Source organism: Theobroma cacao, chromosome 4 (assembly GCF_000208745.1).
Source record: "Theobroma cacao cultivar B97-61/B2 chromosome 4, Criollo_cocoa_genome_V2, whole genome shotgun sequence".
NCBI lineage: Eukaryota > Viridiplantae > Streptophyta > Magnoliopsida > Malvales > Malvaceae > Theobroma > Theobroma cacao.
Genome location: NC_030853.1, coordinates 3081659 through 3104307, shown reverse-complemented (window position 1 = coordinate 3104307; position 22649 = coordinate 3081659). Strand labels below are relative to the sequence as shown.

The 22649-nt window shown below is 35.6% G+C and overlaps 3 protein-coding genes across 4 annotated transcripts; 2 read left to right on the top strand and 1 right to left on the bottom strand.

Moving 5' to 3' along the window:
* LOC18601132 (histone-lysine N-methyltransferase, H3 lysine-9 specific SUVH4) lies at positions 1733 to 9893 on the top strand. 2 transcript variants are annotated; one of them, XM_018119594.1, is made up of 15 exons: positions 1733 to 2597; positions 2748 to 2813; positions 3010 to 3078; positions 3538 to 3592; positions 3729 to 3838; positions 4410 to 4586; positions 5873 to 5971; positions 6389 to 6487; positions 7010 to 7059; positions 7153 to 7241; positions 7604 to 7763; positions 7869 to 7974; positions 8084 to 8266; positions 8862 to 9098; positions 9383 to 9893. In XM_018119594.1, exons 1-15 carry the CDS (start codon positions 2136 to 2138, stop codon positions 9494 to 9496), a joined length of 2076 nt encoding a protein of 691 aa, XP_017975083.1. In that variant the 5' UTR covers positions 1733 to 2135; the 3' UTR covers positions 9497 to 9893. The 2 variants fall into 2 exon arrangements, with proteins under 2 accessions (XP_017975083.1, XP_017975084.1); XM_018119595.1 differs by lacking the exons at positions 3538 to 3592; positions 3729 to 3838 and having other exon boundaries at positions 9383 to 9769.
* Positions 10558 to 12723, bottom strand: LOC18601131. Its single transcript, XM_007031965.2, has 2 exons — positions 12196 to 12723; positions 10558 to 11803 (listed from the first exon to the last, which is right to left on the bottom strand). The coding sequence occupies exons 1-2, from the start codon at positions 12574 to 12576 to the stop codon at positions 10847 to 10849; spliced, it is 1338 nt and encodes a 445-aa protein (XP_007032027.2). The 5' UTR covers positions 12577 to 12723; the 3' UTR covers positions 10558 to 10846.
* Positions 13564 to 21723, top strand: LOC18601130 (alpha-mannosidase At3g26720). The gene is made up of 29 exons (XM_007031964.2): positions 13564 to 14006; positions 14115 to 14198; positions 14295 to 14383; positions 14550 to 14724; positions 14896 to 15015; positions 15197 to 15280; positions 15371 to 15442; positions 15567 to 15680; positions 15905 to 16005; positions 16084 to 16177; positions 16273 to 16440; positions 16538 to 16627; positions 16838 to 16903; positions 17007 to 17063; positions 17302 to 17521; positions 17631 to 17770; positions 18034 to 18102; positions 18220 to 18279; positions 18396 to 18467; positions 19019 to 19066; positions 19197 to 19316; positions 19678 to 19743; positions 19929 to 20041; positions 20121 to 20205; positions 20285 to 20395; positions 20466 to 20561; positions 20711 to 20758; positions 20926 to 20994; positions 21082 to 21723. Exons 1-29 carry the CDS (start codon positions 13809 to 13811, stop codon positions 21298 to 21300), a joined length of 3048 nt encoding a protein of 1015 aa, XP_007032026.2. The 5' UTR covers positions 13564 to 13808; the 3' UTR covers positions 21301 to 21723.

The following is a 22649-nucleotide window of genomic DNA, read 5'->3' as shown; positions in this document are numbered from 1 at the left end:
TTTAAATTATTTTAAAAAATTTAAATAAATCTTTATTCTTTTATAATGTTCAATCAAACTCATATTCTTTATTTTAGGTTAAATAAACTCTTATAATTAATGATTGGTTAACTGTTATTTGTCATTTTATGTCACATGAAATGTGAAAAATGCCATATGACCATATTATCATACCACATCATCATTTATTATGATGCGTCAGCATGCTATGCAAATTAATGTCACATTGTTAACCATAATAACGTGTTTGGTTAAAGGAATGGAATAGCCATCCCCTTTATTCCTATTATTAATCCAAAAAATGCATTTAATTGGATGGAATGGTCATTCCTAAAAATAGCTATTCCAAGAGGACTTAGAATAACCATTATCGAGGCCCCTTCGATCATGGCTATTTCGAGCTAGTGCAAATAGAAAAAAAATTAAATTAGATGAAAATACCCCTTTAAAATTTCAAAAATTACTCCTACATAATATAAAATTTTTTTATTTCTTTCTCTGCCCATCTTCTTTCTCTCATTCTCTCTTTACATTCCCTCTGTCATCTGAGGTTAGCAGAGGCGACAATAGTGATGACATCGATGTCGGTCTTGATAAGCATAAATTTAGCACTCCCTAGCCAAATTTGGCCATGAAGAGTGTTGATCTGGCACTTTCCAACCAAATCAACTATGAAAAGTGTCGGATTTGGCGTTTCCTGACTAGATCTCACAATTAAATCTGATACTCCATGATTAGATCTGATCGTGGGAAACATCAATCTAGCGTTTTAACGACCAAATCCAACCACAAAGTATGCCAGATCGACGCTCTATTATGCCGACCACATCTTCGATGGGTGGCTGTTGAGAATAAAGAAAAGACAAAATATGAAATTACTAAAATGAATAAACACAAAAAAAAAGAAAAAACTAAAAATTACTATTTTATATTTTAAAATTAAATTAAAACTTTAATTATAAATTATAAAAAATTAATATTTAAATTTTAAAATTTTAATTATAATTTTTTAATATTTTAAAAATAAAAATATTCATCATTATAATAAAAAGATTTTTTACCATTTATCATTTATTTGTTTGTTATTCTTAAAACTATTCTTACCAACTAAATATTAGAATAAGTTATTATATTAGTTCTTATTCTATTCTTATGAATCAAATTATATAATAATTATTTTTTTATTCTATTCTCATGTAATGACTACCTCATTTCAACTCTATTCTATTTCATAAATCACATATTCTTAATGATAAGAATTTATTTAATTTAAAATAAAAATATAAAAGTTTATTTAGATTAAAATAAAAATATAAAACTAGGTTAATGGTGAAAAATAAAATTTATTTAAATTTGTTAAAATTGATTAGAGACTTTTTGTATTATTAAATCTTTATTAAATATCATGCATTAATGACATCTCATTTTTTTAAATTTAAAATTTCAAGATAAGAAAATTATATATAGTGCTACTACTAGACGGAAATCATAGTAGATCAACGGCATATGACGAGGCCTTCACTTGATGATCATAAAATGCAGAGCAGAAGAGGACCCACAATCAGTACATCATTTTCGGTGTAGTACACTTGTTTTGGCAATCATAAGAAAATCCAAAGGGAATGATTATCCTGTGAGGAAACCAATCTCACATATGTCGAAATCCACCGGATCATTATCTGGCCCACTTCTTTTCTCTCTCCCGACAGAAATTAGGGAAGGGGATGGTGGGCGGGGCGAGGGAAGGAGGGAGAGAGATCGTCAAAAACGAAAAAGGTAGGAAAGGGAAGAAGCGCGCAACAGCTAAAAGATAATAATGAAAAAAACTAAAATCTAAAGGCTAATCAAAGCTCTGTCGCTCTCGCTCTCGCTGTCCTCTTTCTTTCTCTGGTCTATGGGTTCTCTCGGAAATGAAAGGAAACCCCTCATCTTCCCTCCTTTCCCTTTTTACTTTTGAAATGAATGGGGAGTTTGGGATTCGTAGCTGTGACTGCCTGTAACACTCACTGTTAAATCCTTTGTTGTCTTTTCCTCTCCCTCTCCCTCTCCTAACCCTAACTTTACCTCCTCTAGATTCCACCTTTTCGGTCCTTGGTATCATCGTCATCGTGTCCCTCCTGTTCAGATTTTCAAAAATGGTGGTTCAGTCGCCGCATTCGGTGGAGAGTTCTGTACCAACGGCTAAAAACGGAGGCAGAAGAGGGAAAGGTTCGTCGGAGAAGGAGAACGTGTCTGGACAGCGAAGAGCGAGTGCGAGATTGCTGGCCGCCAAAGAAAGAGCTGAGAAGGCGCTTTCGATAAAGCGGGGAGTGGAGGTCCTGGACCCGGAGGAAGATGGAGGCAGAAGCAGAAAAAAGGCTAATGTGGAGAGTGAGAAGCTAAATCTAAAAGATGCTCAAAATGGGAGCCCAAAACTTCCTGAGACTGAACCCAAAATCAACGAGAAAGTGGCGAAAATGGTAGAAAGAGCGGCCAAGATTGCAGAGGGACTTGATACTACTAATGCTAATGCTCCAAATGTTGTTGAGAAGAGTGCACATATTAAAGTGAAAGAGACTATAAGGTTGTTCAACAAGCATTATCTTCACTTTGTTCAGGTCTGTCTCTATTTCCACTGGGTTTTTGGGTCCTTATTTGCTGCTTTCAATTTGGGTTTGAATTCAGTACTCAGGTTTAGTTATATAAATTTGTTTTTGAGATGGGTTTAGTAGGTTTTTGCTTATTCAATCTTTTTTAGTGGTTCATAGGAAGAGGAAAAGAGGTGCGGAGCGGTCAAGGTTGGAAAGAAAGCCCCCAAGGGCAAGAAGACCAAGGTAAGTTATCGTTGTCTTTGATTTTTTGTTGACTGATGACTCGCGTGGCTCAAAGCTGTCAATTTTAACATATATCGTTTTGGGTGATAATTTATCGAACTTTCTTGCTCCTTCAACCTGCAAAGACAAAGGCAACTTAGATTTTTTCTTCCAAGTGTGCATATTCTTTTTAATGTTAGTGTACAAATATATGCAGAAAAGAGATGTATCTGAAGGTGATGGCAAGGGCAAGGCCAAGCGACCAGACTTGAAGGCAATAACAAAGGCAAGCCAATGTTAAATGTGCTGCCAGTTCTTTTCAGAATTTTAGCTTTGTGGTTTTTTTTTTTTTTTTTTGTATATGGTGAATGTACAGTTTAAGAATTCATCATAGCTGACTTGCGTCTTTTCTGCTCTTTTATGTTGATTCAAATCATATTGGTTAGATGGACTAGATGAAAATTTGTCTAATAGCTCCTTGTAAGAGTAACAGACTAATCATTCTTTGTTTATTTTTGCGCCCTTGATATTGGTAGATAATTTATTGGCTGTATAGGGAAACTTTGTTGAACTATTATTGTAATGAGCAATGATTATGAATTTATGATAATGCTCTAAATTTTTCTTGGTTCTATTTCTGTGGCTTATTTTCATAGTTCCATTGCTAAAAGTGAGGTGGTATAGTGTTAATACCTATTTTGATATTATATGCCCTAATTTTTTCTCAACATTAAAACATCTGTAGATGATGGAGAAAAATGAGGTGCTTTATCCTGAGAAAACTATAGGCAGCCTTCCAGGTTGGTTGTGAGAACTTATGTATGTTGTGTTATTTTAATGCTGGTCTCAGTTGGCTAATATATAACCCTATGGTCTTTACAAAATTGTGTTTTGAGTTCAAGAAACTATTGTCTTTGATGTCTTAATGTATCGCAGGCATTGATGTTGGTCATCGGTTTTATTCTCGTGCTGAAATGGTTGCTGTTGGTTTTCATAGCCATTGGTTGAATGGTATTGATTATATGGGACAGTCCTACAAGAAAGGGGTAATGCATTCATGTTTCCTGTGAAAGGGGTTATAGTGATTGAACTCAATTTCTTTGGCTTTTTATTGATTGTTAATTTGATTTAAAGATGCTCTATAACTGCATTATGTTACCATTTCTACACTGCTCATTGTAACTGTACTCACATGCCTTTCAACCTCCCAAAAAATGAAAAAGAATCCAGTTTGTGCAGGGGGTTGCTGCTGTTACTTTGTTTTTTGTTGCCATCGAGTGCTGTTGGCTACCATTAGAAGTTTTTATTTGGTAAAACATCCCTTACAGGAAACATGTGTGAAAATGAGTTGAAATCATGTTTTATTAGCTCTGTAATCTCTTGTCAGAATCGTTTGTTGTTCCTGATATTTCAATTAGATTTTTTAGATGGCTTTTGTTTTTCTTCCAAATTAAGTTTTTTGTGCATGCTCTTGGGGAGTCCTTCGTTAGGTTGTTTTCTGATTGAGTGGTTACTATTATTTTTGTTTATCAAAGAAAGAAATGATAGAGTATTGATAATATTTATGCCACAACCATCGCATTTATTCTTTCTGTTTTTGTGGTTGAAAAATTGCAGGAGTATGAACACTATATATTCCCACTTGGAGTAGCTATAGTTTTATCGGGCATGTATGAGGATGATTTAGATAATGCTGAAGATGTTGTCTATACTGGACAAGGAGGGCATGACCTAACTGGTAATAAACGTCAAATTCGGGATCAAGTTATGGAACGTGGTAATCTCGCACTCAAGGTGTGAATTCTAAATGTGTTATTGATTTATATTGTCTCCTTTCTTGGATGGTTGTTAATTGAATTTGTTACTCTTTGGAAGCTAAATATATTCAAAATTTTCTAATCTTACTCAGGAATCAGGATATAATTTTTAAACAAAGAATTATGGTGTGGTATGATTATGAAAATGCTGCCTCTTTTGTGTGTATGTGTATTTTTGTGATGTAGAATAATAATCCAAAAGAGTAACACTCAAGAACAATTTGAAAATCTCCAGTTTTATAAACTCAAATCTCAATGTCAAAATATCATTCATCAAACTCTTATCAAAACCAAACATAGGTATTTATACTGAACCTGAAACCTAATAAAATGTAAAATACCAAATATAACCCTAAAACCTAATGTTTGTAAACGAAGTAAAATACTAGTTAACATAAAATAACCTAAATATTCTATAATATCCTAAAAATATATAAAGGTTACAGTTAAACCCATAAAATATAAAATAAATTCCTAGATAATGTGATCTCCCAACTAGGAAAATTGCATCCTCCATTCTCCCCTGGTTGGAGAAAACTCAACTTCTGAGTTTTGAACTATTGATGCAGAAAAAAATTACATATACACTTTGAAAACTTTAGTGAAGTACATAACTAACCTGTAAAATGTTAATGCCATTACCTAACTCTGGTGATTCCTGATCCCACCATGCATCCTGGGTGATTTTGTTGTGTCTAGGTTCTCTTGAACAAGGTTCTGGCCAAAAAGTTCTACTCTGGTGAATCCTGTTCTATTACCAACAAGGGTAGTTTTTGTATATGCATTTTATCAAGTAATGAAACTTAACATTTAATTCTCAAAAAAAAAAAAAAAACTTTAGTGATTCTTTAATATACAAGTTTTCTAACTTTAGTGATTTTTTAATGCCGTTAGTGAAGTACAAGTTTCCTCCAATCTGATTTGGCTAAATCACTATCTACATATATGCTTTCAAACAGTGCAGCTGTCATATCTTGAGTTCAAGATTAGGTAAAAGTTTTTAGATTCTGTGCATCTTAAACTTTTTAAGTTTGTCAAATGGCTTTGTGAGTTTATCTTGGATTGAAGATAGAAACAATTATTAAAATAAAAGTTCTGATCATGATGATGAAATGGTAAAATTTTGCTTTAATGTCTTTGTAGAAAAACACATCCATGTTTATTGGGACATGTTTGATTTGCAGTTATATGAATGTGGGGAGTGTCTTGTATGGCATCTAATTAGATGTTGTAGACTTACTTTTTGCCTGATTTTAACTACAGAACTGTGTGGACCAAGGCGTGCCTGTCAGAGTAGTTCGTGGTCATGAATCTGCTAGCAGTTACTCTGGAAAAATTTATACATATGATGGCTTATACAAGGTAATTTATCTGAGATGTATTCTTAAGCTTGGGTTTTGGAGTCAAATTCTGTATTTGTCTGATGTGCCACTGGTTGAATAATTGAATTTCAAGTGTCTGGTTTTCCCTTGTAAAAACTTTTCAGTTTTCATGTTGATTTGTCTTTTACCTGCTTGGCATTTTAGCCTTGTGTTTTTTGATCATGCCAGATGTGGCATTTCTTTTTAGTAAAATCTTTTTAATTTTACAAATATTGGATGATAATATTATTTTAGTTGTAATATTCTGAAAAGCATCTCTTATTGTATGGGGTATTAAGTTTATATTTATTTTGGTAATAATAAATATCAGTCTTTGTTGATTTGGGAAATTTTAGATGCTTTATCCATATGATTCAATAGGATGTAATGCATTGTATTATGTGCTCCTCTTTTGCAGGTTGTTAAGTACTGGGCAGAGAAGGGTATTTCTGGGTTTACCGTTTTTAAATATAGATTGAGGCGGCTTGAAGGACAGCCAACATTAACAACTAGCCAGGTTTACTATCTGTTGTATTATGATTGGTGGCTAATTACTTATATTCTATAGGTAATTTATTTTTGGATACAATGTTATTTCTTTGAAGATGGTGCTAATCATTCGGTTATGCTTTCCATGTAAATGAATTTCTGTGTTAACCGCATCCAAGTTTGATGAAAACCATTGTCTAGGTTGCAGTGGTATTTTTTTTTTTAAATAAATAAAGCCAGATATGTGTAGATGGAATGGACTACCTATTCATGGCAATGATTGACTTTTGAAATCAGAATAAAATGTATATATATGTATTCATTGACATGGAGTATGAAAGAGGTTTTACTGGAGAGGGGATAATTGGTGGAATAAATGATTCTTTCTGAAGTTGCATTTTGAACTTCTGAAAAAATTATGGCAACACTTTGTTGTCATGAGAAGATGCTTAGATCTCAACCAAATGATGCAAAAATTCTTACTATGGGAATTTGGAATTTCCTGTTAGATCTGATTGTTTTAGATCATGTTTGTTCACTCTTATGATAGGTTCAATTTACCTATGGGCGTGTTCCCAAGTGTCCTTCAGAAATTCGCGGGTACTTGAGGAATTTAATTTTTACAGAATAAGAATTATTGCTTACTGAATCTTTGTTTCTATGCTTTCTCAATTCTATTGTTTATTGGTTTAGGTTGGTGTGTGAGGACTTAAGTGGTGGTCAAGAGGATGTTCCCATTCCAGCAACTAATCTGGTTGATGATCCACCCGTTGCACCGACAGGTAAGCTTACTTCAAATTTATTATCTGAAGTGATGATGACTTGATTTTTGTTCACAATGTGGTCAATAATTTATTGGAGATAGAGTTTTGGCTATACGAGTAAATATGAGTTCCACAAGAAGAGATCTGCTTCTTCTCATGACTTGGGAGTTTATTGGCTTCTGGCCAATCTTTTCAGTTCAATGATATGTTGATTTTCCTCATCTTATGCTATGCTAATGATACTCTTTTCTTCACTCTTACTTATCATTTAACCCCTTTTCTCCAATTTCATACATTCTGAGAAGTAGACAAAAGAATTAGCTCCCATATATTGTGCATACATAAATTGCTATATCTCAGCCTGTTCCTGTGTTTTTCAGGTTTTACATATTGCAAGTCTATGAAAGTTGCACGAAATATAAAGCTCCCTTCTAATGCTGCTGGATGTGATTGCAAGGGAGTTTGCTGGGATCCGAAGGCTTGTGCTTGTGCCAGGCTTAATGGTTCTGATTTTCCATATGTGCACCGCGATGGTGGCAGGTAAAATTTTAGAAATAGGAAGGCTTAATTGTTTATACCATACTCTTTTTTTCTTACTATTTAAGTTTCTTGCTAAATAGTGCTCTTCCCCTTGTTCAATTCCAGATTAATAGAAGCCAAGCATATTGTTTTTGAATGTGGTCCAAAATGTCGCTGTAATGCTAATTGCGTGAATCGTACATCTCAGAGAGGATTGAAATATCGACTGGAGGTTTCTTATTCCAGCAAGAAAAACTACTCTACTCATTTCTTTGTTTGATCCTATGATGGATTATGGTTGAAATATCTCTGAATAAAATCTGACTGATGTGAATTGGCAGGTCTTCCGTACTCCAAAGAAAGGATGGGCTGTTAGATCATGGGATTTTATACCTGCTGGTGCCCCAGTTTGTGAATACATTGGAGTACTCACGAGGACAGAAGAACTGGATAATGTGTCTGAGAATAATTACATTTTTGACATTGATTGCTTGCAAACTATGAGAGGGCTTGGTGGCAGAGAGGTATAGTTATTCTCTTTAGAATATTATTACATCTATCTTTGCATTTTAAGTTGAATATTTAGTTCAGTATATTAGTGCCAGTAAACTACAAGAGGTTTCTTCTAAAGCTGCCCCTGCCGAAATATTATGTCATTCTGACTTATGAAGTGTATATTGTTGTAATATCTACGCAAAGGTCACATCACATCGATATGTCCTTTAGTGGGAATACCACTTGAGGTACAATAATTCATAATTTCTAGGAGTACTTTTACTGAATGCGTCTCCATTTGTCCCGTTGCTTATCCTCCCTTTTTTTCATTTTATGTTTGCTAAAATTCCTCACTTTTCTGTTTCTTAAGAGGTACAGAGGAGGAAGGAAATGGTTGAGTTCTTTCCATTTAGGAGGAAAATAAAGCAAGGCATTAAGTGTTAAGTTTAAATCCACAATCATAACTTAAAGGGCCCAACCTTTATTGGAGTTCACGGGAAACCTGTTTTTATTGAAAACACTGTTTCTCTGATTTGTGCTATATTCAGTTTTACTCCTCTGAAATCATAGATCGGTTGTTTTCGCTTGCATGTATGATTATTATGTTTTTGTTTTCCTTGACAGAGGCGGCAACAAGATGCGTCTTTGCCAATGATCCAGAACATGGACAAAAATGATGAACAGAGGTCAGAGAGTGTGCCAGAGTTCTGCATTGATGCTGGTTCTTTTGGAAATGTTGCAAGATTTATCAATCATAGCTGTGAGCCTAACCTCTTTATCCAGTGTGTCCTGAGTGCGCATCAGGATTTTAAACTAGCTCGAGTGATGCTCTTTGCAGCAGACAACATTCCCCCTTTGCAGGTGATTTTTCCTTACTTTGATGTTTGTAGGAGCACCTTTGGATTTTCTTGGGAAGGTGTTCGATACCAATTTTCTGGGTTTTAACATAATTTTATCTATATTACATTACAATATTATGGTAATTTGCTTGGAGCTTGAGTTAAATTTTTGGGCTCATGCGCCATTGATATTAACCATAGGCTCTTGGTATGATTTATATATATTTTCCCCTCTTGCATTACTTGGATATATTGGCTGGAGTTTGGAATAACTGGATACTTCTATTTTGATATTCTTGCTTGTAGGAGCTTACTTATGACTATGGTTATGCCCTTGATAGCGTTTATGGTCCTGATGGGAAGGTAAAACGGATGACCTGCTACTGTGGAGCAGAAGATTGCAGAAAGCGATTATTCTAGGTGCTGAATTTGCCATTGTATGCATCGGCTCTGATTCTTGCCATTATTTTCCAGACAAATGGTGGACAATATATTGGTTTCCCAGGGTTAGTGTATGATGAGGTGCTGCTGGATGTTATTGTCTTATTGATACCAATTTTTGTTGCAAGTGTAGAATTCTTGATGCCCCCAACATGAAAAAATACACTATATAATCTATTTTAACAGATAGATCATAGCTCAAGGGAATTGGTGAAAAAGAAATAGCAAATAGTTTATGCAGTATTATCTATAGATATCGAATTGTAAGACATTTATGTATGGTTGTTTCGAGATGTGTATATAGATCATTATTTTTGGCATCTGCCTTCCCCTATAACCTGTTAAGCTTATTTTGAGACAACAGATAGGTCTCATTCATCATAGTGCCAAGACAATTTATGTTCCTGTCATTGTTGATTGGAAGGGATGGCACAGACACTATCACACCAACAAAGCTGTTAAAAAAAACAGCTTAAGGATGGTTAAGGGAGGAATGCCAGGGAACAAGCTGCCACTAGCGTTCTTCCAATAAGGCATGTTGGAACAGGGTTGGCTTTTTCTGAATCAAAAGTTATCTGTGGAATGTGTAAACTCTGATTCTGTTCCGTTTCAGGATGATCCAGTTGCAGGTCATGCGAACTCTTTATTTCTGGCTTTGAGCAACCAACTAGACTCCTTGCAGTGGATGCTGGTCTGCCATAAGCCAATTGCACCACTACAGGAATTGGTCCTGCATTGCGATCCTTTTCTTAATCAAAAGTAACTGTGGAATGTGTTATACCCAGATTCTGTTCCGTTTTAAGGATGATCGAATTTCAGAAAATGCCTGTTTTCAAGCAGCCAGTAAGGCTCCCTGCATGGATGACGGACGGCTATAAGCTGATTGTGCCACAACAGGAAACGTTCTGTTCTGGTGGATGTTGTTCTTGTGCCACAACAGGAAACATTCTGCTCTAGTGGATGTTCTTCCAGATCATGAGAAAACAAGACGGGTTCATCTTGCCAGACTACATCAAGGACATACTACAGCAAACAGTCACTAATATCTCAAAGGATGATGCTATTATTAAGCAGAGGCATACAACTATACAGAGGATTAGAACTTTGTGTTTAGTCAAGGAAATACATAAAAGGAAAAGATTGAATCATTTGATTGAGTCAAAGTTAAACTGTTTAACCACGCAAAGCTATGTTCTTTTATCTTATTTGCTTCTGTCTACACGAAGTGCACCATCTTGCTGATATATGTCTGCTAGCTCTGTTGCTTATAATCCATCTAAAAAGAGAAACAGAATAGTCACAGGTCAGAATTCCATTAGTGATCTAATACTAATCACGGGACTCTGAGCTAGGTTTCATGCGATATTGACGGCCTGATCTCTGTGAGATGTTTCTCTTGTCAATAATTGTTTGTGGTTCATCTTCCTCCATTGCACAAACTCCATCATTGGTATCCCCAGCTGCAATTCCAATAGGTAAGCCTCTCCTATGCATGGACTCCTTTTCAGTATCTTCCCGGATTTGTTTTGGCTCACTGCAACTTTCTCCCATAATGACATCACTGGTTTTCCTCTTTGGTATAAAAGTAACTGGTTTTGTAAGATCACTTGGATCATCATCTGCCAGTGGTTCTGTAGCATCTGACCTCTTAATCAGCTTAAGAAAGTCCATATAGGCTTGCCGATTTGATCCATCATCAACATCACTCAAATCAAATGTATATCGTGTATATTTTGAAGGGTTCCGCAAGTAATCTGGAATTCCAGAGGGATAATCCTGAGGTAAAGTAGAGGCCTTGTTGGATACCATAGCTTCCTCTTCATCTGTCAAGCAAGCTTCCTTTGGGACATCTTCAGCTCCTTCAGACCCTTCATTGAAATCATTTTTACATTCAGAATCGAAACGGACACGTTTCTGTGGCTTTGGATTTGACTCAGCATCATCCTTTCTCTTCAAAATGGATTTCAGGTTCCCATCCTCAAATGTGCTAACATGAGCATCCATGCCAGCAGGTCCATCACTATCAGACACCCGCAACGAATCAATCTTTTTGGCGGTTTCAGCATCTTCTTCGAGCCTTTTCTTAGCAGCTTCTGCATCTTCCTTGAGCCTAAGTTTTGCGGCAATGTGATTGGCACGCGGATCTCTACTGAAATCCCTGAACGTAGTTGGAAGCACATTGCCAGAATCTGCATCTATCTCATAGTCATTTACATCCTTCATGTAAAGGCGATCTCCGGTCTTCTCCCTGCCAACAGCCACTTTATCATACTGATCTTCCTCTTCCTGCACAAGTACCCCAGGAAGCAAAAATCAACACCAGAATGCCAGAAGAGAACATAAACCTACAACCTTATATCAATCCTAAGATCTGAGACAAAATGATAACTCCAGGAAGTCAAAATGTCATATACCTTTTCTGGTTATTAGTTAATTTTGCAATTTATTTGTTGCTATTTCCTTCTTGCAATTAAATTTCGACATAAAGGAAGCAAAATTATAGTAATTCAAATAACCCCAGTTCACTTCTTCTACATGCTTCTTTACTAGCCGTATTAAATTCAAAAATTTAACTTCGACTTCTTGAAAAAAGTTTTTAACTTTCACTACACCTAGCTCAATCATAATCATTTCATGAATATTCAGTTCATTAAAAGAAAAAAAAACTGAGAGGTAACCTCGTAATCAAGAGTACAGTCCCTTCCGATGGAAGACTTAATCTCCCACTCTTCATCATTATAATCCTCTGGTTTACCACCTTTACTCGAAGTCGACGACGCACGTGCTTCTTCTTCGTCCTCCTCATCCTCGTCCAGGTCATCGAGATCCTTCTCAAGCTCCGCACGGAAAGTAATGGTCTTCTTCCATCGAAACTTCTCGAGCAACCCCTCCTCCTCCTCGGGTCGTTCTGGACTCTCCTTGTCTCGGTTCCATTCTCGTTTCTCGATTTCGTGGTCGGTGAGGCTCCAAAGAGAGCTCAAAGATTGTGATTTTGAAGAAGAAGATGAAGCGAGGGAGCCAAAAGCTTTGCCGACTCGGACATTGAAGCTGTCTTCCATGGTGAATGGATTGAAATTTTGGGGAAGTTTTGGATTTTCTAGGGTTTTTGAAGAATTTGTTGTACTAGTACTGGGATTTCGGGGCTGGAATCAGGATAGAAATATCCTTACAACCAAACATCAAATGGGTAATAAGACAGCCTTTTAGGCCCATAATGTAGCCCAAGTTTGACTGGTTATTTACATATTCTTATTCTTTCATGGGTTGCTTGAGGAAGCCCTTGCAAAATACAGGCCGCGTTTGTTAACAACGGCCCAAACGGGCAGCATGAATCCCTTGGATTATTATTTTCAAAATAATCTATCCAAATTTATTAAATTAAGTTAATCCAGATTAATTTTTAATTTTAATATTAATAATTTAGAAAGAGTAATTTATTTTGTTATTAATTTTTATATTCAAAATTTACAAATTTAAATATTATTAATACTTTTAAAAATATATTTAAAGGTTATTTATATTTAAATCAAAATAATCGACTAAACAAATAGAGATAAATCGATTTTAATTATTTTAAATTTTTATTATAATTTAATTAATATTGATTTATTTATTTTTTTATAAAAATTTGATTAATTTAATTTTTTATATTTTAAAATGGAACTAACCTACTCCTAAATATGGGTTATCAAGACTTACATTAGACTAGTGCGTGTATACATGTATTACGAATCATACTTACTTATTGCCCTGTGTATATATGACTCGGGAACGTTCGTCAAATAGGAGTAGATAGATAAAGGCTTTGTCTATGTCTTTTTTTATTTAATTTTATTTTTATTTTATTTCGCAATTGATTGTCTTTAAGCAGCAGTGGATAAACAAACAAATTACAGTTGTAACGTGATGAAGTGTTGGGAATCATTCAAGGAAAAGGAATACGAGGGCCTCGTCAACATGCTGAAATGTCTATTGCAAATTAGGCAGATGTTTTTTGAATATGATAATGTCTCTAACCAAAAGGATAAGATGAGAGAAACAGACATTAGAGTCATTATCAGAAGGTCAGAGACACTCTCAGACAGCAGGAAATACTCTCAAATGAAACTGCACACGCCTCCTTCCTTACAAGCAAACTCTTTGCTTTCCTCCAAAGAGTTCAAAAAATAAGAATAAGAAAAAGAAGGGGAATTTGCAGTACAAAATTAAGTTGACCATTTAAAAGAGTGAAAACCCAAGTTCAACTTTTCCAGTCTGCTTTTACCCTTTGGCCTTTGCAGCTCTATGCTTTATGGCGATCACCATGCTGTTTGCGATCCTTTTGGCAGGAGTTGTGAATAGTGCAAAATCAAGTTACATAGAATACTACACTACCCAAAGGATTATTCCTGGTAAAATCAATGTCCACTTGGTGCCCCATTCTCATGATGATGTTGGTTGGTTGAAGACTGTTGATCAGTACTACTTTGGTGGCAACAATTCTATTCGGGTACTCTTTCTTGCATGGTTTTTTTCTTTTTTTGGTATTTGATTCTTGCTAAATTGGGGTTTGGGATATGATTTTTAAGGTCGTTGAATTGATCGTTTGTCTGAACAGGGAGCTTGTGTACAGAACGTCTTGGATTCTGTCATTTCAGCTTTGTTAGAAGATAAAAATAGAAAATTCATCTATGTTGAGATGGTAATTTAATTTTCCTTTTATAAAGGCTTTTTCTTGAAGCCTTCGTTCTTCTGGGTTTCGTTTGCCCATGTAAATGGGTTTCGTTTTCCTTTTCAGGCTTTCTTTCAAAGGTGGTGGAGACAGCAGAGTAATGCTAAGAAGATTATAGTGAAGGAGCTAGTCGACTCCGGTCAACTAGAGTTCATGTAATATGCTTAAATATTGTGCTCCCATCTTTTTCTATAATAGCATTTAGGTCAACTTAAATGAAAGTAAAAATTAGAAAATCATGAGTAATTTATCGTCTTCATGAAAGCTATTTGTTTATAAGTGTTTAATTTTTTTTTTCCGGAAAACTTTCTTCCTTTGTAGAAATGGTGGTATGTGTATGCATGATGAGGCAACCCCACATTACATTGACTTGATTGATCAGACAACCTTAGGACACAAGTACATCAAAGATGAATTTGGTCAGATCCCTAGAGTTGGTTGGCAGATTGATCCTTTTGGGCATTCTGCTGTGCAAGCTTATTTGCTTGGTGCAGAGGTAGGATTGGAAATTTGGTATATATAGATGTAGATCTTCAACAGGATTTCGCTTTTTGTTTGGTTCATGAAATGTGCTTTGATGGATATATAGAAACTTGTTATGGTACTCGTGAGGTACACTCTATAGAATAAAGATTATTGTCTAATGTTTGAGTTGTAATTATTGCAGCTAGGATTTGACTCTCTATTTTTTGCTCGAATTGATTATCAAGATAGAGCTAAGCGCTTGAAAGAGAAGACTCTTGAGGTTATATGGCAGGGTTCGAAGTCCCTTGGTTCATCCTCACAGGTTTGGGCCTTAATATCTATCATGCCTTTCTCACTCTTTGATTTCTGAACTGGGTTCTGTTTACTCCTTGATTAAACTTTGTTTCATGCACAAAGAATATTACGTTTACTCCTTTTTATGGTGGCTTTTGTTGATATTTCAAACATTCGTTTGATCACTCATATTCTGAGTTCACTTGCAGATATTCACTGGTATATTCCCCAGGCATTATGATCCTCCTGATGGTTTCACATTTGAAATAAATGATGTCTCACCGCCCATTCAGGTAAACCTTGTAAAAGGTTAAAGTATCACTTTTGTGTCTACTTTTTGGTCATGCATATATAATATATTAACATGAAGGTTTTAACTGAAGGATGATGTTCTCCTATTTGACTATAATGTTCAAGAGCGAGTCAATGACTTTGTAGCTGCTGGACTGGCACAGGTAGGATCTTACAGTTTGTATTTATTGGTTTCTTTATGAACAAAGAAGAATTCTGCTTCCTTCTGAAATTTCTATGACAGTATGGGTAACTCAGTTGTTTAATTAACTGTTTTCTTTTCTTTAGGCAAATGTAACACGAACAAATCATATTATGTGGACCATGGGGACAGATTTCCGTTATCAATATGCAAATTCATGGTTCAGACAGATGGACAAGTTCATTCATTATGTCAATCAGGTACTTGATTTTGATGAATTTTACTGAAGAGGAATGAAGATGAATGAATAAAGTAATCATATCTTTCTTTCATTTTGACATGCTCATATTTCTTCTTCATAACATTCGGGCATGTGTTAATGTCTCCCCTCATGAGATTTGGTATCTCATTCTTTTTTTAACTGCTATTGAGCTCTAGTTGAATTCATATTTAACGAAACTTTTCTAATTTGGAGAATCTATAGGATGGGCGTGTCAATGCCTTGTACTCCACACCATCCATCTATACTGATGCAAAATATGCAGCAAATGAGCAGTGGCCCCTGAAGACTGATGATTTCTTCCCGTGAGTTTGATCTCAAAATTCTGGTACTGTCTTCCAATAAGTTTGCGATGCAGCTAAAGCATATTGTCTCATTTTCAGATATGCAGATAAGCTTAATGCATATTGGACAGGTTACTTCACAAGCAGGCCAGCATTTAAAGGTTATGTCAGAGTGTTGAGTGCTTACTATCTGGTGAGTCACTTTCTCAGAAAAGTTGCTATGTTTTTAAATGTACATTCTGGCAGCCTTTTTATGAAAGTGTTTTGCTTTATTTGTTTTTATAACAGGCAGCTAGGCAGTTGGAATTCTTTAAAGGTAGGAGTAGCTTGGGACCAAATACAGATGCATTAGCTGATGCTTTGGCAATTGCTCAACATCATGATGCAGTTAGTGGCACTGAAAGACAGCATGTAGCTGCTGATTATGCTTTGCGATTGTCAATAGGATACATGGAGGTGCATATGGGTTTGCGTCCAACAATGTTGTTGTAGATCTACTGGCATTATAAAGCTTGAGTCAGAAATATAATACTTTCCACTTCCTTTGTCTTAGGCTGAGAAGTCGGTTGCCTCTTCACTTGCCTTCTTGGCAGAGTCAAGGTCAAGTACTGGTCAAGGGAACAGTGTCACAAGCTTTCAGCAGGTAAACAATATCATTGGTATTAGTTTTATTCGGTGCTTTGAATTTTGAGTAGCATGCAGAAATTATAGAGAGTGGAAAGAGAATGTGCATAATCTTCTTATTTATTTTTAGATCAGGTAACTTTCTTCTTATCCAGTTTGCATATTTTAATATAATTCTGTACAATGAGTTTTCTGAAGGATTTTTTTTTTTTTACCAATTCTTTTGTAGTGTCCTTTACTTAATATAAGTTTTTGTCCTCCATCACAAGCTGCCTTGTCTGACGGAAAAAGTTTGGTAAGGATATTACTAGTTCAAATATTTTCCTTAAATTATTTCAGAAGGTTAGACCCAGTTCTTTCAGGGTGATTGATCATCTAATATCTTATCTCTATTGTAGGTTGTTGTTATCTACAATTCTCTAGGATGGAAGAGAGAGGAAACTATTCGAATTCCTGTGAGTATCTCCCTCTTGGCCCGTTTGCGATCAAGGGATGTAACTGTTGGATGTCTCTAAAATTTGATCATGTAGTACTTTCCCAAATAATAATGGAGTGAAGGAAATCATTCAATCTGCACGCTTGCAATTTGATCTAGTCTTGACACAAACGTTTTGATATAAAATCTAATTGCAATCATTTGGAGACAGAAATTTGATTTTTAATTGTATTTCTCTGAGCTTTAACCTGTGACAGGTTTCCAGTGCAAGGGTTATTGTCAAGGATTCTGAAGGAAGAGAAATTGAATCACAACTTCTCCCTCTGTCAAATTCAACGTCACACATAAGGAGTCATTATGTTAAAGCATATTTGGGTAAAACCCCAAGAGAAACAGTTAAATATTGGCTTGCCTTTTCAGTTTCAGTGCCTCCCCTTGGTTTCAGCACTTACATTGTTGGAACTGCTGAGCAGACAGGTTGGCTTTGTTGCTTCAGTTTAATTTAATGTCAGAAGATTTTGGCTACTATGTTTCTATGTCATTAACAGAGCCTACTATTTCTTGTTATCTAAAATTTCATGAGAAGGCCCTAGTTCTACCATCTCAACTGTGCATACCTATGAAGGAAGTAAAAACAATACCATTGAAGTTGGCCAAGGAAGTTTAAAGCTTCTGTACTCTGAAGATGAAGGAAAACTTACTCGTTTTGTTAACAGCAGAAATTCGGTAAGCTCTGTTAATTCTTCAGTTTGGTTATGTATCTTTGAGTATAATTATTAGATCTTTCCCTTTCTTTTTCCTTCAAATTTCTTTCATTATGATTTGCATCTCAAGTTCAACTTGTGTTTCAATTTTCATTGGGATTACTAATTTCCTTTGTAACCTTCTTTTTCCCTTGCTCTGGAACATTTCTTGTGTTGTAATGCTATTTTAAATTGGTGATTCTGTAATGATAACATACTTTTTATCTAATGTGATCATCACTGAAGGTTACAGCAGTTGCTGAACAATCATATGGTTATTACTTTGGAAATGCTGGAACTGATAAGGATCCTCAGGTAGTTCAATCTCTAGATAACAGTGCTTAATGTTTTGTTCTTTCATTAAGTTTGCACTTGGAGAAAAAGAAGCATCTTAAATTTACTGATTGCAAAATGCTTGATATTTTGTTCAAGGCTTCTGGGGCATATGTTTTTCGTCCAAATGGTACATTCTCCATCAAATCTGAAAGCCAGGTATCTGATTTTATTTGGTCAAATTTCATGTCAATCAACAATGATCCTTCTCTATTGATTTATTATACTTGTGGAAAAAGAGTTTCTGAAGGAAAACTGAGACTTGTTTGTTGCAGGCTCAATTAACTATCATGCGGGGTCCCTTGTTGGATGAAGTACATCAACAGCTCAATTCATGGATATCTCAGGTGATTTGCCTATTAAAAACACATTTGATACACCAATTTCTGTCATTGGAACCTTTTTTTCTAATATGAAGCCCTCATAGCTTTTTCTGATTCTCGCATCTGAAATAATTGTTCGCATGTCATCCTTCTAAACCATGGAATTTAAGCTGGGGACTAAGAGTAGTGCAACAGTAAGTTCTTAAAGCTCGGAGGCAGAGTCTAGATTCACAAAGAAGCAGTTATGTATGGTTTCTTGTTGATTATTGAACTTTAAAAAAGGGGATTATATATACATTTTTTTCTAACTTATGTTCTAGTGGAATGCCTGTTGGTTAAATTTAACCTTTGTTCATGTCAGTTGCTCCTCCATTTTTCTTTCTTTTCTCTAAATTGTACTAAAAATATCCACCTTCATGCTTGCATCTGGGAATTTCTTCTTCATGGGTATATTTTGTTTTGGAGTTGTGCAATGTAGTTACCATTAGGAGAACAAGAATTTTATTGTTTTTGTTTGCACCCAAAATATCTTGTGTCTTCTACTTTCAGTAACAGAATGCTGCATGCATGAGCAGGTTACCAGGGTATACAAGGGAAAAGAGCATGCTGAAGTTGAGTTCACCGTGAGTTAATCTATTTTCTAGTTTTTATTCATAAATTTCTTGCAGGACAAGGTGGAGTCTTTGTTTGTGGTTATTACAAGGTTGAAAAGGCAATTGGGTGGATTTACTGACTTTATGTGCATAATCTTAGATTGGGCCAATTCCTGTGGATGATGGGATAGGGAAAGAAATCATTACTCAAATTACAACAACTATGAAGACTAACAGAACATTCTACACAGATTCTAATGGACGTGACTTCATTAAACGGGTATGTTAATTCTTGTTGCTTGCCATTCTACCAAATTCCTGAGTCTTGCATTTTTTTTTCTTTCTTTCTGGCCAAAAGCCACGTTGAATACAGTTTTTACTATATGTATATGTATGTATGTATGTATATACACACACACACACACACACACACATACATACTAGCGTAAATTCTTTTAGATATTTAATATCAGAGTTTGGTGGATGCCAAACTTGTTAGTGTTGTTTTTCTACTTGGTGAACACTTGTTACTTATTTTTCTGTTAATTTACTGTTTCATTGACCTAAATGAAATTCTACTCCTGAATTGTTTGTAATGATGTTTACTTTTGCTTCGTGGTTGTTAAATCTAATGTTTGCAGATTCGAGATTTTAGGAATGACTGGGACCTTCAAGTGAACCAACCAGTTGCTGGAAATTATTACCCAGTATGTTTCTTCCTGTGAAAATTGCAAATTTTCTTTCCTATAAATTACAGCTCTATCCCAGATATTCTCTAATATAAATCATGAAGGATATCTGCTCTGCTTGCTAGAGTCTGGTAAATGCATAAATTTTCTGCGTTAAACTGAAACTTAATTTCTTCTTTGCCTTTCAAACTGCTTTCTTCCAGATTAATCTTGGAATCTACCTCCAAGACGATAGCACAGAGCTCTCAGTGTTGGTGGATCGTTCAGTGGGGGGATCCAGCTTAGTGGATGGTCAAATTGAGCTTATGCTCCACAGGTCTGTTGCATCTTTCCTTGCTTTTGTATTTTTATGGCTACTTATTTGTTCATGATCTATAACATTTGTTGATTTATAGGAGGTTGATTCATGATGACCTCAGAGGTGTCGGTGAAGTATTAAATGAAACAGTTTGTGTCCCTGAAGGGTGTGAAGGTTTAACTGTAAGTATTGCTTGTCAATTCATGTTCTTTGTCCCAGGTTCTAAATGTGCAAAATGTAACTAAATTCTGGATTTTGTAGATCCAAGGAAAATTTTACCTCCGAATTGATCATATAGGGGAAGGGGCAAAGTGGCGCCGCACAGTTGGCCAAGAGATATATTCTCCGCTTCTTTTAGCTTTCTCAGAACAGGTATAGAAACTTGACTTTATTTAGTGGCATCAGGCCTCCATGCTTAGGTCATTGGTGTTCCTTTCTGCAGGATGGCAATGATTGGATGAGCTCCCATGTTTCAACGTTTTCAGGAATTGATCCCTCCTACTCATTACCAAATAACGTTGCCATAATAACTCTCCAGGTAAAGAACAAGTCACTGAACTGGCGTCATAATGTCCATGAAGGATGATGTCCCTGAAGATGTAATTTTGTGAGATTACCTTGTAGAGTGCATGCCACTTTTTTGTTGACTTTGGATAGTAATTTTGTTCCTATTTTTGAACATTGCAGGAGCTGGAAAATGGAAAAGTGCTCCTGCGATTGGCTCACCTATACGAGGTACTCCTCCCTTTGTCTAATTTTTATAGAAGGTTTATTTTGTGGTTCCACATATTCAACTGAATGGGATAGATTCTAATTTATTGCGAGCTTTATTTTGTGGTTCCACATATTCAACTGAATGGGATAGATTCTAATTCATTTCTTTGGTGGATGTCTGATCAAAGACTGGGGAGGACAAGGATTATTCTGTGATGGCAAGTGTTGAACTGAAAAAGCTGTTTCCAAACAAGAAGGTAAGAGCAATCGGCTTGTGACTAGAGTATGCTTGATGAGCTGCCGGATATGCCATAAATTTGATCTCACTATGGGCTTCATTTCAGATAAATAAAGTGACAGAGATGAGTTTGTCTGCAAACCAAGAAAGAGCTGAAATGGAAAAGAGAAGGTTAGCTTGGAAAGTAGAAGGCTCCGCAGAAGAAGAATCAAAGGTGGTAAGGGGAGGACCTCTTGATCCTGCTAAGCTGGTGGTTGAACTCGCTCCAATGGAGATCCGAACTTTCCTTATCAATGTAGGTAACCTCCAAATGTTTGGTGCTTGAAAGAGAAATGCTTGGGGTATCTACGTTCCAGAGAGAGTTCTGGAGAGACTTTGGCGTTTCAACACCAATCCTTCTTTTTCATATGCCTCTGTTTTCTCCCTTGCAGCTAAAATGAATAAATCTCACCGTTGTATGTTATGTAGAAAGAAAACAGCAGAAAAAAATAAATAGTAGTCCATTCCTGCATTTATACAAGGCATCTATGAGCATATAACTTATTGGCAAAAGGAGTAATCTGAGTATTATACCGGAGAGGAGATAGCCAAAAGCTGATCCGAAACACTTGAAGGAATCTCTTAGCAAGAGATTGAAGTTGACTGTTTTTGAGGCATTTTCTTGCTTAGCAATAAGCATGCTGCGTGTCACATAAGCAAGAGTTTGATTCATTTGTTACGCAATGCCATGCATATACATGTTTACCTACGGCAAAGGGGTTGAGAAAGTTTTAAGGTAAGAAAGTTGTAAGTTTGGAAAAGTCATCAAATAAATTATGAAGGTTTTGCATGTAGTTTCAGAATTGATCGCTGCTCAAACGTAAAGTTTAACGCAGGTAATGAATAACATTATTAAAAAGAGTTTTAATGTTAGGTAACTGATATTGAACTTTAACGTTAAATCACGGTTAAAAATTTATTATGTGGTTGTTGAAGTAATAGATTTTATGACTAGGGAAGAAATATATGAAAAAACTATATAAAATCAAATTAAGAGAGAGAAGTGTGAGTGAACGGGTCTAAGAGAATAAGGTAAGGTTGAGAGCAAAAATATTTGTACGTACAAGAACAAACGTCTTAAAATAAAAGTAATTCATGCACTCTAGCACTTCAAATTACTTTCACTGCTATTGCTATAAAATATTTGTACTGCATTACCTTGTAAAACAATTCTAAAGAAAATAGGTAATGACCACATATCTACACCTACTACAACTTCAGTAATTTTCAGTGAATTTGGTGGGTGGATTATGATAAATCGTACCTGCCCTTCTTTCTTTCCACTAAATTTCCAAGTTTGGGTAACTGAGTGCAAATCCAATGATTCCAAAACCCCAATCTCCTTCCCCTTATAAGCAAAGCAAAGCAAAACTTTTCAAGTGCACTTGAAGACTCAGGTTATGGCCCCAACCCAAAGTATTTTCGTGCCTTTTACACCAGAATGAAAAAAAGGGTGAAAGGAAAGCAGAGAAAGTAGCAGAAACAAATGAAATATCCATGCTTTATTGACAAGCAGAGCACTGCCACTCTGTAATTTTTTTTAATGTCAATCCATTAAGGAAGCTTGAAAATATGATAAAGGAGTCTTTTCTTTTTACCCTTTTAAAATCCTTTCCAATGCATTTGGATAAGAAG